This window comes from Pteronotus mesoamericanus, unplaced genomic scaffold (genome assembly GCF_021234165.1).
Source record: "Pteronotus mesoamericanus isolate MK-2021 breed Mesoamerican mustached bat unplaced genomic scaffold, CSHL_Meso_final contig_73, whole genome shotgun sequence".
NCBI lineage: Eukaryota > Metazoa > Chordata > Mammalia > Chiroptera > Mormoopidae > Pteronotus > Pteronotus mesoamericanus.
In genome coordinates this window covers 32189138-32206131 of record NW_026555245.1, presented here as the reverse complement: position 1 = coordinate 32206131, position 16994 = coordinate 32189138, and the positions used below count along the sequence as shown (strand labels likewise).

General features: G+C 42.3%; 1 protein-coding gene across 1 annotated transcript in view; it reads right to left on the bottom strand.

Annotated features, from left to right (window-relative positions):
- Positions 1-3099: 3099 nt before the first annotated feature.
- Positions 3100-16994, bottom strand: part of SH3GL2 (SH3 domain containing GRB2 like 2, endophilin A1) — a 194985-nt gene continuing 181090 nt past the window's right edge. Inside the window, exons 4-9 of the mRNA XM_054583188.1 lie at positions 13227-13370; positions 12214-12347; positions 10186-10344; positions 8555-8658; positions 6600-6730; positions 3100-4657 (exon numbers count right to left, since the gene is read on the bottom strand). Coding sequence (XP_054439163.1) covers positions 4458-4657; positions 6600-6730; positions 8555-8658; positions 10186-10344; positions 12214-12347; positions 13227-13370 — 872 coding nt within the window. The 3' untranslated portion in view covers positions 3100-4457. The remainder of the gene's footprint in view (positions 4658-6599; positions 6731-8554; positions 8659-10185; positions 10345-12213; positions 12348-13226; positions 13371-16994) is intronic.

Genomic DNA, 16994 nt, shown 5'->3' with positions numbered 1-16994 from the left:
ACCTTGGTACATGCAGGTGAACATCAGCACCTAGTCAGAGAGAGTGGTTGAAAAAAGTCCAGTGTTCCTTTCTGAGAAAATGGTATTGAGATGCTGCTCTCCATTCCTTTGCCTCCAAAGCTGGCAACTGCTTCACCCCCATCAGGACTCACAGCAGTTCTGGCACCAAGGGGAAGGCCGCCATCACTTAGACATACGCGATGGCTGGGTGATGGTCGCTGGCCTCGTTAGCATTCATTGGACCCTTGAAAAAGTAGCTTTATTTTTCCTTGACAGCTCTTTTAAAATGGGGGCTCGTAATAGGTCCCCAGTCGATGGGCCTAGAAATTGCTGGTGTGGCTGCTCCACCATGCAGCCTGTAAAGTCTTCACCATCACCCCGAACTCCAAACAGAGGCTTTGGGCTGCTTGTTCCTTAGCTTTAACTCCTCCCTATATCATCATCCCATCTCTCAGGGAAGAAAGGCAGTTCTTAATCTGTAATGAGCCCTAAAAGTACCCACATGGTTCCACCCAGACAACACTAAAGGCTGTCTTGAAAATAGAGCCTTGGAATGAATCTGATTTCCTAAGACATTGCTAAGTCTGTGGAGAACAGGACTTGACATGCTCCAGGATATATGCTATATACTACAGTCTTAGGAAAATTTCAATTCTGTGTCACATCATTCTTGCTGTCTTATTATTTATTCACAGCAAAGAGAAACTAAGGGAAAATAAGTATTTTCCCAGAAAGTCTTCTTAAGACCTGTCAGACCCATTAGAAAATTAAGACAACTGTTTCATTGGACTTGTTTTCCATTTTAGTTCAGTTTAGTTTAGTTCTGTTTCCACTTCAGGCAGTTCATTCTGTGATCACAGAAGAACAAGTGTTTTGGGGTAGGTTCGATTTTCCCCGTGGTGGTCCACTGTTCCCTGCTCTTTTCCATAAAGTTCTGTAAAAAGAAATTTATTATACTTCAATAAAAATAAGGAATTCAGACAGTTCTCAATCTGGTAAACGTATTATTAATTATGTCCAAGACTCCCTTAAATAAATATTTAAATACTAAGTTCTTTCTGGAAACTGTGTTTATGGCACTTTCATTTCATTTGATGTAGACTCATAATGACATTCCTCTGTTTCATGCGGGCTCTTGCTAGTGGTTTCCCTTTGGAGTTTTAGGACTGCTACCACACAGGTACTATCATATCTGAAGGTGTAACATTAAAGACAATGGGACGCTTTATTAGTTCAAATATGGTTGAATACACATATGCCTCTTTCTGGGCTTGCACTTCTGTACCGATCTTCTTTTTCCCTACTGCTGCAACACACTACCTTAATTACTGTAACTTTGTTTTATACCTTGAAACAGCAAGTCCTCCAACTTTGTTGTCCTTCAAGAAGAAATATCCCTTTGCATTTCCACATATATTTTATACTTGTTAATTTTCACACACAGAAAATCTTCCTGAGATTTTGGTTGAAACTGCACTAAATCTGTAAGTCAATTTGTGGAGCAATAACATCTTTAAAATGCTGAGTTTTCCAGTCCACAAACACAGGCTATCTCTTCCCTTGTTAAAGTCTTCATTTTTCTCAAGCATGTTTCATAATGTTCTATGTAGAAATCATATGTGAGGGGAGACCTCCCCCAAGAAAACCCCAGAATTATCTCCTGGAAGGCAGGACCCTTGTAGCACAGGCTTCCCCCTGCTAGGTGAGTGTTCTAGGAACCCATCAGTATCAGTTTTCCAGCTGTGGGTGCTGTGAGAGGCTGCATTCAGCTTCAGGGAATTTTTTTTAAGACTCTTTCAATGGGTTTGCGTATTTCATGATGGGCGATTTACAGGCTCACGTGCCCACACCACCTGAGTGGTCAGCAGTTTTTGACCAAAAATGGCCTGACCCCTGTTCCCCACCCTCCCTATTCACCCAATCTTGTCCCAAATGACTCTTTTTTGTTTTGTTTTCCAGGATGAAAAAAGTCCTCAAAGGGAAACATTTTGCTGATGTGGAAGAGGTGAAACACAAAATGAAAGAAGCACTAAAAGGCATTAAAATTGACAAGTTCAAAAACTGTTTTGGACAGTGAAAAAAAAATCTCTATAGGTTTATTGCATCAAATGGAGAGTACTTTGAAGGTGACTGAAGTTTAAAAATGTAAGAATAAACAAGCTTTTTTATAATTCAATTCCAGTTTTGGGGGGTTCCGCCATGTAATTATTAGATTTAGATCTATGAGTTTGATTTTTGACACCATTGTAAATGATACATTTTTTACATTCCTTTTTTCTGATTGTTATTGACATATAGAATATATTTGGATATTGATCTTAAATCCAATAATCTTATTAAATTCACTATTGACTGTAATAGTTCATCTGTGATTCTTCTGGATTTCTCCCATTCATAATAATGCCACCAGTAATTTCTTTTAAAAATTGACTTAGAATTGATCTGTGAGACTCTAACTCATGTAGCTAGAAAAAAAATTATTTTCATGGTAGAGTGGTTCACATATAGAATTTAATATGAGATTAAAACTACACTTCTGGACTACCAGCCTCAGGGTGGAAGAATACAAAGGGTGCCCAATACATGAAGAACACCTTTATTTTCTCAGGAGCTTTGGAAATATATAACCTGGGTGCACTGCTTTCTGTCCCCACCCCCCCACATCCCTTCCCACCCCCACCCCTTCATATACACCAAGAGAAAAAAAAAATGCCAATTTGCATTTTCATGCATTTCTTTCTCTGTAAGCATGAAAAAAAAAAAACTGGTTGAAATGATATATTTTGTTTGTTTCTCTGAACATTACATTTTTCTGTTGATAAAGATAACTGATGATAACTCACTTAACTGCTATCGTACATCCTCTCCGCAAAATCTCCTCCTTCTGGGGCTTACCAAGAAGTTGCAAGTGTCTAGGCGAGCTCACTTCTTGATGATGGAACTTTCCCTGCTTACAGAGGAGTGGATCTGAGGTTGGAACCAGGTGTGGTTTGCTTGTATCAGAAAGTGCTGGAGAGTGAAATGAGCCTCAGTCCACCACTGTCAGACCCAAGGAACTGACACAAAATAAAGGTCCAGAGCCTTTGGTTTTGTCCTCAGCAATATTTATTGGAAACAGCGATGCTTCCCATGGTAAGAGTTTATACATTAAGCAGTAAGATTTGCCTTTCACTCCACATGATCCACTACCGCAGGTGGCACATCCGAAGCAGCACATTAAACCTCTGAAAGAATCTGTACAGCTAGATAAATAGAACTCTGTATAGAACTTAACAGGACTTTAATGACTGATACAAAAGAAAACACTCATAAACTTACACACAGCACTGTACACACAAATGAAGATGAAATAGAAGGGACAGATAAAAGTAAGGAGTGACTTGGGAAGAGTTTTGCATATGCAGCCACATACTCTTAAACTGCTAAGCACAAAAATCATCTTTATTTGGTCCTCATTGAGGGCAGAATATGCACAAACGATGTTCAAAGAACACAAGGTGAAAGCGGAAAGAAAAGGTATTTACTGTTTCTTCCTCTATGAACTAGTGGAAAAATGGTTTCCAGTGGTTTTCTCCTTGTGTCTCTGTGCCAAATGGATTCATGAAACACATAATTCATAAATAAAACTGGAATGAAAGTATTTGTTCCCCCTTCCCTATACCTTCGGAAATGCCCTAAATGGACACATTGTTTCTTTACAGCAGGAGGTTTCAGCTTGGAAGGCAGATCTCTTCCCAATCCCGCCTAACGGAGCACCCCCTGTTGTCAGCCCCTCCCATGACATGCTGACTGCTCACTGTCTTACTTGGACAATAAAATGAGAGTCCCCTCTGGTTTTAATGGCAGGGAGGGAGGAAAACTGGCTGTACCTAGGAAAAACGCATAAGGAAGGAGGAACAATGGTGAATGTATTCAGGAAAGGCTTTGAATCCACACTCAACACTTTTCTACTGATAGCATCAAAGGACTCTTTCAGGCCAGAAGACAATTTGCTGGTGAGGGAGGCTTTCTTCAACAATTTTGTGACTCACATATTTGGGAGGGGCAATGTGAAAGCAAAAACTTTCTCCTCTTTAAATGGAGAACCTGAGACCTGGAGGTGGCCCCTGGGTGACAGATAATATCTTCAGGAGGATGGTTTTTCTGTGATGTGGCTCATGGTCCTTACTCTAAGCAGCCACAGCCTCCTGAGAACTGTATGAACAGCAGTTCCCTGACTGTTGGTTGGTCTCAGATGGTGTGTAAAAAGCACATGCCATGCCCACCAGGCTGAGAAGATACCACCCATCACCATGATTCTTGTGGGATCACACAAGTCAACCAAAGTTACTCTGTGGGGCTGGATGACCTGGACCACTGCGGCCTGCATCTGGGATGTGTTGTAAGCAGCATTACCAAAGCAGTGGTTAAACGTAACTATCTGGGTCAAGAGGAGGTGCGCCAGCCAGCGTAACAGACTAATGGGGCAGGGCGACCAGAATTTCCACATAATTGATGGGGAAGAAGCCTGACTGGCCGTGAAGCATCCCCTCGTACCAGTTCTCATCAATCTGGTTAGTGAGTGTGATGATATCACCCTCTTTGAAACCCAATTCCCCTTCATTTTCAGGTTCAAAGTCGTACAGAGCTCGGCAGCAGGGCTGGTCCATTGGGACACCTGGGAGTCAGAGCAGGAGAGAAGAACACAGACAAGGGGAATTTAACACACAAAGCCACTGCCTGCTGCCCCCTTGGCTCCTTCCTCCTCTTCCTGCTGAAGCTTCCTCCTGCCACCAGCTCCCCCAAGTCTACGACATGGGGCGCCTCCTGCTACCATCTTCAGAAGCTTTCTCAGATGTCTGGAGGTTGTTGGATTCCCATTTCCATCCCCGGTGTGAAAAATGGCCACATCTACTCTTGAGATGTGTGCCACAGATTTTACCAATGCTTTCCTTCCTGGCAATGCCCAGTGATGGGAGGCAGGCCCAGTGATTTAAGGAGTTTTAGTGAGACTGAGGTTCATTTTGCAGCATGGCCAGAATTCTTTCCACGTTCGCACTTTAAAATCTCTGCATGTGTGAAACGTACAGTACAGTACATGTGTGAAACATCATCCAGTACAGTTAATTACGTGGATGATGTTTTGCAACTTCAGAATAACAGTACAGTTCTTGCTTTTTAAAAGCAAAGACTTCAACCTCTGGAAAACTACTCTAATGTGGTGAAAACACAACAATTTAAAACTTCTGGGTTCAAGTTCTAACTCTGTGTGACCTCGTACAAGGCCCTTCACTCTCAGGTGAAAATTTTTTTTTTTTCATTTTGGTATAAAAACTCATTTCACAGTACTATTATATCTATTGTGAGATTATGTAAAAATTACATAATTTGCACTTTGTAAACTATTGTATATATAAATATGAGGAGTACATCAGAGCTATAGCATATAAAAATTATACAATATCTTGAATGAAATAATAAAAGATGGAGTCAGATCTTATGAAGGACCTAGGCTAAATGACTAAACATCATTTTTTCCACCTAACCCACATATACTTCTATAAAAGTGTGACTTGTAATAAAGGGTTAGATAAAAAAATGACCAAATAAATTAATACAGCACCCACACACATCTGTGTTTAAGCTCAGACAAGTGCCTACAGCTCCCACATCACCTATGTGGCTTTGAAGGGAAACAATATAATACATTTTCTTACTTAAAGAAAGCAGAAAATTAACAAGTCTCAGGAAGGAGAGTAAAGTATGGGGTTGGTTTCTGAGTAGGAAGAAGCAAGTTACACATAGCATATGCCTAGTCCTTGTAGCCCGCTAACTTCTAAGAGCCATTGCTGTTTATGCCCCACCCTGGGCTCTGGGCCGTGGGGAGTCGGGGGGTTGGGGTCTCACAGGCACAGAGCTCCAGCTGCCATCGCAGACCTCACTTTTCCCTTTGGAGTCTCCCAGAAGCATCTCACAAGTGTCTTACTGTAAAACAGCAAGCACTGGAGATACACGGAAAATAGGAGAAACCTGCATATTTTTAAAATCCACATCCAGTATAAGAGATTCCACTTCTTCAACCAAGCAAATGCAAGGGTTGAAAATATCTTGAGTGCTATATTCACCCATATGCTCCCGTGACTCAAGAAATCCAACCGGGCTTGTTCCTGGAGCCACCGCAGGGGCGGGGAGTTATACGCGAGGGTATGGGAGAGCACACTGCCTGGGCGTTCGCTCTCATGCCCGCTGGACCCCAAGAGGGGAAAAACAGAAACAAAGGTGCCGCCCCAGTGCCAAACTCGCATGTTAAAATGACTGTACAACCGCAAAGGGAAGTCAAAATCGTATGTGCTAATTAAGAACTAATGATGGACAGTAAGAGAAAAAAAGGACGCAAAAGTTTTATAGAGGAGAGAAGAGGGGAAAGAGGAAAAGAAATTATCAATGAGAGAAGGAAGAGCCCTTTTAAAAGAGTTCCTACCTGACAAAAATATCCTGTAAGAAGTATATTACCATATATTTCTTACGCAGTCAGGTTAGATGGCTCCTAGAATTTCTGGGAAAGTGTCAACAGGATGTGCCCGAGGCCCCTGCATGGGGCCTGCAGGCTCGCCCCTCACCTGCAGGTTTGGGAGTGCTCGTGTGGGACAGGCCTCCATTGGGCTGGGTACTGTCTCCAGTTGCAAACTCCAGGCTCATCCGTGGTTTAGGCTGATATTCCCTTCTAGGCTGAGATGAAGCTTGTCTTATTCTGTGTTGGAAGAAAAAGGGTGAGAAGAGAGAGTTTGTAGCCAATTAAGAAGCAAAAGCAAAGCAACAAAATCTAGGAAATGCTCACCCAGCACCCTGCCATTGTGGAGCACGGGAAATCTGAAGGGGCCCGCAGTTTTTTATGTCTGAATGTCTCTGCTTTTGGCGATGTCCCTCTGGGGTCACGCCCCCCTTGTCTTCATCCTCTCCCCCAATCTCTCACTTCCTCTCTCACTTATTCAGAGCTCACTCTACACTGTGGTAGGTGCCAAAATCACAAAGATGAATAAGATACAGTTTCTGTCCTCAAGTAACTTTTGGTCTGTAGGAGAGACAGAACAAAACTGATCACTGCAGAGATGTGCGCAAAACGCTACAGGAACACGGGGGTGGGCTGGGGAGTCTACCTGTCCATGTGGAAGCTGGAAAAGGTTTAAGGAAGAAGGTAAAAGATAAGTAGGAGTCATTTCCAGATGAACAGTTGTTTGCAGAAGAAAGTTACTCCATACAGAGCTTGAGAAAATTAGAAGGGAGGAAAGGAGGACCGGTGTGCTTTAAACGCAGTAGAGGAAGCGGGGAAAGAAATGAAGGAAAACAGGAGGAAGAGGCAAAGGTACAATCAATAAATGCATTCTGCACACCCTTATGTCTTTTTTCCCCCTAGTTTCAGTTATTCACTAAGAAAACCGTAGAACAGGCTTGCCAAGGTGGGGAGAGTTTAGGGTATGGTGAAAGCAGAAGGATAGTGACTCTGTACATATTTCAGAGGGAAAAAAAAGAAGGAACACCATGCTCAACAGATGTCACAAAGGCACATATTTCTTTAATGTGTTGAAGTGCATGGTTTTAAACCTTTTTGGAGGTGTCAAACTGCTCCACACATTTCCACAGGGTACACTGCGGGAAGACGCGCAGTCAAGGCACTGTCCAGGAAGATTCGGAGGACAGGAAGGGGCGGGCGGATGGAAACAATGGGAAGGGTGAGGGTGTTTCCCACAGCACAGCACAGTGATCAGAGGCGGCTCCGTGCGCTTGGTTGTCTCAGCACCTGAGTGTCTAATCTGGCCACGAGCTGAGAATAAAGGCTGCTGAGGTGGCCCTTTGAGGTACATTCACTTAAAAAAATCATCCTGCTTAATCTGGCTAAATAAATACATATTATAGTGTAGGGCCACTGCATGGAGCTGTGCAGGCTGCCCCCGAACTCCAGGGAGCTCCATTCGCAAAGAAAACCACCAGAGCCCCGCTGTGCACGCGTGAGAGGAGGTGGAGCAGGCACAAGAAAGCAGCCCTCTCTGATAGACTTTGTCGCCACTCAGAGAAACACAGGGTATGAAAAGATACAAGCTCTTGAATAGGTTATGCTTGATCATGAACCCCATTTGTGTGACCCAGGGCTAGTGACTTCAGCTTCCTGAGCCTCTGTTTGCTCATCTGTTAGATGAGGCTAAATCCTTAGGCTATAATCCTTAACCTAAAGGGCTGATACATGATTGACGACAATATGTCTTCAGTACCCAAACAGAAGAGCTGCTCGGTAAGTTGTATCCATTAGCATTGGTGGATACTCGTGTCCCATCTGTGGCAGCCAAAATATAATCCAAGTATTGACCTCTCATAAGCATGAGATTAGACTAAATGCAACAAAACAAAGCCTAAGATCAAATCAAATCAAACAAAGGGTCCACACGGTGCCTGTATAGCATCAGCAGGAATTTTGGAAGAAGGTTTTCTTTAAATGTATTCTTGCTATTACTTCCATTTCTTTACACATCACTTCACAGCAAGAAAATGGAAATATAAAATGCAGGGAACTGTAAAATACCTTTCTTCCAGTCTGACGGTGACTTGCTGCAGGATCTGGACTGCCTGCTTATGGTACTCCAGCTGGGCCTGGACAAGCGCAGAGAGCTGGCTCACCTGTTCGATCTGCAGATGGAGGGGGGACCATACCTCAATTACCATGTTACTGTCCGTGGGCAGCTACTGCCGCACTGCACATCTGACAGAGCTGCTGCCCCTGACGCGCAGCCCCGTGCGCTCGGCGGTGCCCATGACCATGTGGTGAGCCAGGCTAAGACACATAGTTTTACAGGTTCCAAAATGATCAAGAATAAGAAAGCACCCTGACACTTGGGGACTCCAGTACTATAAAGAGAAGCAACATTATTCAGAATCCTCCTGAAGATCCCATAACTCTCACCAGTCTCATGCTTAGCTACAACCTTATGAGTAGGGTGTGGCTTATTTTCTTGATATCCTATAAGGAAAAAAAAAAACAAACAACCCATGTATTGACCAAAGGACTCATTCCTCTTTATACTTTTCATGTTAAGTCAATATTACTGCTGTTAATAAAAATGTGAATATTGGTCTCTGACATGGGGCACCATAGGAGGCAGTGTGGTATGATGGGCAATCTTTTGTCCCCTCTGAGCCTCAACTGTAATGTAGAGGGGTTGGGTCAAGTGACACCTGGTTTCATCCCAGCTCTAATATTTTAAGCATGCTTGGCTACTCTTCTTTTCCCACCTCGTGTTGTGACCCAGCTGAACAGTGGCAATGCTGCCCCACGAGCTTTGGGGTTGCAGTGCCCTGGGTTCAGGGATGGAGCACTGTGAGTCGGGTCGCCCCTTCCCCAGGCCTACAGCGCCCCTCTTCAGTGGGCGCGTGGACACGCTTGTTTTACATAAACACAGACCCAGACTGTCTCTGGGTGATGGGGAAGCCTGGGCATCGTCCCCACATCCCCTCTGTCACCAGTCAGGGCAGAGCAGTTAAGTGGAAAGTACATAAAGGCTCCGTAAACATCTCGGCAGAAGTTAGTCAGCAAGTGATCGGGCCAGAGGTAGGGGTGAGCAAGGACAGGAAAGCTGGTTAACATGTTTCATGACATGAGTGGTTAGAACGTAACTGCTACAGTCATGAATGATAACGTGGTACTCTGGGAATGTGAAAGCAGCTTTTAAACTATCTCATGTATGTGCTAGATGTAGTATCTATGCTACAGTCATCAGTGTCAAGTAAAATTACCTTTTGAAAGAAAATGTCGGCTTTACTTCAAAATACAGAACATCTTAACCTATGTTCGACACTCTCTTCTGAACACATTTTAGCTGATATTCTTACACAATCTGAAGACAATCTGCTCTGTATTTCAACAGAGTATTTTTTGAGCTATTGGACTGATACATGGGTCATCAGAAACATTATCTCCCCACTATTTGTAAGATCATTAGTAGACAAAAATGTAAACAATAAAAACACAAGAAAAAAAAACTCTACCATTTCTCATCTACTTTATAATTTCAAATTACTTAAAGAAATAACCATCTACCGAAGTTCTCACCACATAGTGTGATCAGATATTAGTGTTTTTAATGACACAATCCTTTAGCACATCAATCTTGTGCCTCGATGGCAAGAATAAATTGAAAACCACAGAGAGTCACTCACATCCATCTCCAACAGATTGAACATGCTTGACTCGGCAATTTCTTTAGACTCATCAAATTTCTCAAGAGCTTGACGGAGCTCTTCATCGGGAATCTTGCCTTGTCGTTTCTTCTTATAATCAAAGTCCAGACGTCGACCCTCCAATTTCTTTAGATGATGCTAAAAAATTCAAGGGCACGAATATGCTTTGAAAGTGCTCCTGTAAAAAACCAGTTTAGAGCTCACTTCCCCATCATGCCTGTTGGCTTCCAAAGGGAGACAGGCTAATTTCTAAAATATCATGTCACCAGTTCTAAAATATCATGCATCGGTGGGGCAAGCAGTTCCAAAGGCTGAATGTGGAGAAACATCTTTAAAAATAATTAAGAGCAATAAAGATATCGTGAGAAATACTAATGCTTGCTATCTATCTATCTATCTATTCGCCCTTGCTGGGACAAAGTCAAGCTGGACCATGCCTTCCCCTTCCATGAGAAACAGTGGGAATGTGAGTAACTGCTCTACATGTGGAAAGCACAGGGTCCACAAACCTCCACCTTCAGAAGAAATGATATTTTATGAGAAGGCAGGAAAAAACCCCACCCACTTGCCTTGAAATGAAGTAAGAAAAGATAGAATTCTTGATTTTCAAATCACAGAGCATTAGCAGTGGAAAGGAATTATCCATGATGTAATTTAATATGTTAGAATCACCTTATTGATTATTAATTGCTTATTTAAAATGTGGATTCTTGACCACCTGAATTAGAATATCCAGGGCTGGAGCCTAGGAATCTATATCTTAACACTTATCCTAGTTGACTGAAGCAGCTTTCAGGGAACAGTTGATTAGTTTAAGTCTCCTGTTTGACACCAGATCACAAAACCTGACTGGAAGGGACCTTAGATGAGACCTAATGCCCCCCAGTGCACTTCAGTCCCTCCTTACATCGCCCCCACCACACGTCTGTCCAGCTTCTGCCCAACAGCTTTAGTGACCAAGTGAAACAGTAGTTTCCCAAAGCTACAAAGTATATTTCTCCTAAGAGCTGCGGTGTCCCATTACTAATAGGTAGGAGAAAGTTCTGGAATTCCCTTGATCTTGGGTGTGTCTAGAAAGACAGAGAAGCAGATTAAAACAGAGTTGGGAATGGTGAAGAAATGAGAAGGAAAGAGACGGACCTCCTAGGTCTTCCCTCCCACAGTACACTCTGTCTCCAATCCACGCTCCGATCCAAAGCTACATGTTTGTTCCTTTGAAAGGGAAATTATTTTAAGACCATTGACCTTGTAGTCAGCCACAGGGCAGCATACTGGAGGCAGACTTTGCATTTTAGGTTGAGAGTGTGCCTGCCCCTTACTAACTGTGCGACCTTGAACAAGTGATAGGGCTGAAGGAGATCTATGCTGGGATAAAAAATCTCAGAGACTTCAAGTTATGGCAGTTCATTTCACAATAAAGAAAATTAAATTTCAGACAGGATCAACAAATATTTGTGGAAGGCATGAATGAACAAACATTACACACCTAGTCAGAGGTAAAGCTAGTTGAACTCTGTTTGGAATAGCTCAACTGTTCTACATGTTTTAGGAAGAGAAGAATTGCATATTCTTTCTCAATCCTAATAACTGTTATGAAAATATAAAAACATGTCTTTATAGAGTGATAGAATAACTATGTATTTAAGCTAACATCTAGTGCAACTCGCATTTTAGAGGGTGAATTCAGCCCAGGAAACCACAGAATAAATAAAAAATTGTTGTATTATCAGGGAAACAAAGTCTTCTGAAAATAAAAAAACTTAAGAAATCTTGAAAGCTGAACGTAGAGAGGGCAAATGCAATATTCATGAGTGGCACAATCATAAAAGTGGGGCAAAGTATTGCATTTCTGGCTTCTTTCCATTAACTTTTCTGGGCTGTTTTGCAATTCATGTGGCCAGTGATGACAACATGCACGGTACGCTTAAAAAATGTTTTTAAAGGAAAAGGGTGCCTGCACCTGTACAATTTCTACTGCCTGCTTCCCAAAGGACCAGTTGCAGGTACCTGGATTTCCCTCAAGTCTTTGTCATGAAGGTTCTGAAGGGGGTCAATGAAGTTCTGCTTCACTTCCATGTCCAAAGAGTCTTTCACCTCTGAGAGCTCCCGCATGGCCTCGCCCACCTCACCCAGCGCCGGGCCTGTGAGGGGAGAGGGAAGCTCTTGTGCGTTGGAGAACAGAGGTAAAATGCATTCGCATTGGTAGGGCCCATCACCAAAGAAAACCCCCGGATTACCATCTGCCTCCTGAAGACAACGGAAATGACAGACAGTATGTTAACACTCTCCAAAAACCACAGCACTTTCTACCGAAAACAATTCATACTGGCAACAGACTCAATGGCCCCTAAGGGGGTGGTATCACTTATTAAATTCTGTTGTTCCTTTAAAAAGCAATTTTGGAAGATCTCCACTTTCTCTTGTAATTACCAGCTTTCCTACTCAAGGCCAACACGTTTCTCAGAAGCAACTATCAGGAACAGAGAGCAGGGTACATCCAAAAAGGACCTTCATTTGCTAAGACCTCACATCACAAGCGAATGAAAACGGAAGGTGTTACCTGAGGGTCAGAGGATAAAGGGGTGTCGGAATAAGCCATTTCTCACCCGAGGTGGTAGAATTTGGTACCACATACAAAAGAGCAGGGATCTAAAAGGAAGCTCATGGGACACTGTGTTAAATCATGCTCATTGCCACTATTTGCTTTGCCTCAATACCCAGTGCCAGACACATTCAATAGCAAGTGGCGAGGCATCTGGATATGTCAATCCACTTCTGTAAATGCTGGGATCTTATGGGGGAGGGTGGGGGGGGGGTGGAGAAAACAAACAAAACTCCTACAACAAATCATATTAAAAATGGTAAAACAACTCTGAGAACAAATTTTTGTTCCATATGGACAGACCTGACACTGAGAATCAAAATATAAAGTGGTTTTAATAATTTCATAGAGTTTCTTACTGTCACTAAAATCCCCACAGACAAACAAAAGAATTAAAACATGAGAAAGCGCTCATTACCGAAGTTGCAATCGTCCCCGAGCTCCCTTCCAAACTTGAGCATGGCCTCCGCGAGCAGTGCTTCCGCCTGAGGATAGCCTGGCCCTTTCTCCTGGCCGCGGATTTTTGACATAGTGTTGATCATGCTGAGTTTAGCTCTGGAAGCTGAAGGCAAAAAAAAAAAAAAACACACACACACACAAAAAAACAGGCTTTCAAAGTAGGCAAAGTAATAGAGCAGAAACAGAGCTGGCTGAAGAATCAGGCTTTAACCCGCCTATCAGCCAGCCTGGCTACTGAAAACTGCCCCTTTACCTTCCCAGTTCAGTGTCTTCATCTGTAATATGAGGAGATTTGCCCACAGGTAGATAGAGATGCAGACAGACACAGACATAGACACAGACACAGACATAGACATATATTTTTTAAATCGCTAAACTCTCCCTTTCTCTCAAATCTTACGAGGAACTGAGAGAAGGTGAAGCTCTCTGGGGTAAGACTGTCCTCCTCACATGCTCCTCCCATCTGCCAGGGCCTTTCCCACCCTTCCCTCCTTGTGGCCATCCGGGCAGTGCCTCTGTGGCGCTGCGGGGCCCCATGGAAAGCACTCTGAAAACTACGGGGCTATACGATTTCTAAGTATTAGAATTCTAACTTTGTACATCATGCCTAGGGGTCCATGGACTAAAGTAGAAAATTAATTAATTCTTGCAGTGTGGGCTGTATGCCATGTTTCGCTTACACCGTGTATAAAACAACTATTTTCAAAATCACTTCTCAACTAAAATTCTGACAGTAAACAGACCCACAAAGGACAGAAATACTGTGTTCATTAAAAACACTTAATCACTTCTCTAGCACATAACTGCATCGGAAATTAGTTCTGTGCCACAAAGACAGCATTTCAATTTCTTTCCTGCTTTTATTTTTATAAGAAGAAGATGCCTAGAAAGCAATTACAGTTTTAGTGGAAGAAACTGTTTTATTAATACGCTGGTAAAGCCAAGGACTTGCTTGATGCTAGGATACTGGGTTCCTCAGGTTAATTATGAGAGATAAGATGATACATTAACTTAGGACTGTGCCTAGGTCCCATCAGCATAGAAGCCCCTGAGACAAATCACAGCTAAAGGCAATTCCAGCATCCAGCACCTGGCATTGAATCTTGAACGTCTGTTTCAAACAGGCGTTCATGTCAACTTTCAGCTTCAAAGGTTGAGACTGGTGATGAGGAGAGTTACCATGAGAAGACCCTCTCCCAGGTTTGCATCAGGCATATTACAATGAACAAAACAGCTATAGTCCCGGCCTTTGCGAAACTTATACTGAACCGAGAGTAGTGTCTATTTCAAAAGAATGAGAGTGAAATTCATGTACTGAACATTATTCAGGGGATTAGAGTGAGTCACGGAAGTACAGCATCACCCTAGTCTGTGGAGGTGCGCATCGCAAAGAAAAATTCCGGAGGGAAGTATCTTTAAGCTTAGAATCACATAGTGACTAAGTTAGTCAGGTTAAAAGCAATATGCAAAGCCTGGTGGTAACTGGAAAAAATGTAAAATTCACATTTTCTTTATTTTTCACAGAAAAGTGTATTAGTCATGTTAAACTTCAAAAATTGAAAATGCCACATGTTTTTGAGAAGGCAGTATCATCAGAGTATATTTTCAAAGGCTTTTCTACAATAACCCATATCTGAGATCCAGGAAAGACACAGTCCCTGCCCTTAAGGCACTCACAGGATAGTGAAGCATCGGTGAAATAAACAGTGGCAACAAAAGCACGCAACAATAGCTAACATGCACAAGGTACTGGGGGAGCACAGAGAAGGAGTAACAACAGCACAAATAAAAGTGAAATAAACAAACAGTAGACAATAAGAAGTACCAAATGAAGAGAAGGAAAGGAGGCAAGTGTAGATCAAAGAAAGAGTAATGAAACCACACATGATGGTTAATCCCTTCAAATCTTGTGTTGACAGTATTACACTCTACTCCAGACTGATTCCTTTTACGAAAGTTAGTTGTTGGTCTGTTTTAATATCTTGGTTCTATTAAGAGCTGTCTTCTGGTGAGTAATTACCAGAAGTAATTATAATGGTTTTAACATAGTACGGCTGATTTTTAAATTGATTGTTTTGAAAGTTGTTCAATTATGGAGAGTGTTAGTGTTCTACTAATTACTTAAGAAAGCCTTGAATATATTCCATAATTTAATAAGAAGGGGGAAGAAAACCATATTCTATTAGTTTATTTCTGCAAATCATCTAAAATACCTAATTAGCCACACATTTAAAGAGACTGCTTTTAAATTAATTCACAAACTCATTAATATCTATTAAGAATCCTGGATTAGTAAAACTTCTGTGTTCCTGAAAAAAAAATCAGACCTTAGTATTAACAATTTTTAAGTGTTAGCATAATCATTTTAAAGTGATTTTTAAAAGCAGTACTTTAAAGAAACAGAGAATAAGCCTAAAAATACAAAGGTAACAGACTAGACTTCCTGTAACATGGTCTCAGCCTGTGTGGCTTCGCCGAGTTGGATGCATCACCCAGGACCCCCTCTTCTCTTCCTTCTCTGCCTTCTCTCCTCTCTTTCCTCCCACCCTCCACAGCTTTACTCTTTCTTACAAATTGTTACAAGCTCTCTGACTATGCCCCCACCTTTACTTTCCCACTTTCACGAGCCTAATTCACGTGCCCCCCCCCCACCACACCCCATAGGTTTACTGCAGAAACAGCCTCCTGACAGCAGTGTCTGCCCTGGTCCATGAGGGCAGGATGCGGGTGTGTTGCCCTGCCTGTCTCCCAGAGAGGGCTAGCACAAAGCTGTGCCCACAGATGCTTAACACACATCTGCTGAGGAAAATCAGAATGAAGGAATGTGTGTCTTGGAAACGACTGTACTATCATGGCAGTAGTTCCCATGAGACTCTGCTCGTATCCTTTAGCTCACATGGCTGAGAGCTTTTTGAAGCTAACAGAGAACTAGAAAATTTGTTTATTTTGTTGAATAAAAGGAGTGCCCACCAAGCAGAATTTTTTAAAAGAGAAGACACTTGACCCTGCTGAGGGTGAGATTCCGTTCTGAAAACAGGACGTGAGGGCCCACCTACACAGTGACCTGGACGACCTGCCAGTCTGCTTCCTCCACTCATCCCCCAGAGAACTGGCAGCCAGGTTTATACCCTCTGGGCAGGGGACTACACGACTGTTTGCCGGGGACTACAACCATTCCAGGAGAAGAGACCTGAAGACACCGCTGCAAGTACCCAATGCAGCGACCCCAGGATGACCACCCTAGACTGAAGCCATTACAGCTAGTAAACGACATCATCCAGGCTCCGCCCCCCGCTGACACACAGCTTTGCAGGCCTAGACCTAGGCGGAAAATGACAGCCGCTGTCACCAGATTCTGAAGAAAGGTTGTAACACGAGAGAACTAAAATAAACAAGGAAATTATAGGAAACAATTGAGGGAGGGTAAAAATAATTATCATTAATATTCTCATGTGTCTAACATACTTTTATCCATAAAACAAAAAAAGACAGTGAAGAACACTTAACAATTAAAAGATAATTTAAGTTTAAATATGAATTTAAGTAAAATATATAATTTAACAATTAATGGAAGCACAGATGACAAGGTTGAAGCAAATCCCAAAAGCAGAATTTAAAAAAAAAGGATAAAAACATCAGAAAGCAAGTATAACATCAGCATCAATCCATGTCTACAGGCTAAATAATGGAAGTTCCAAAAAAGGAAGGATGAAAATAGAAATAGAAA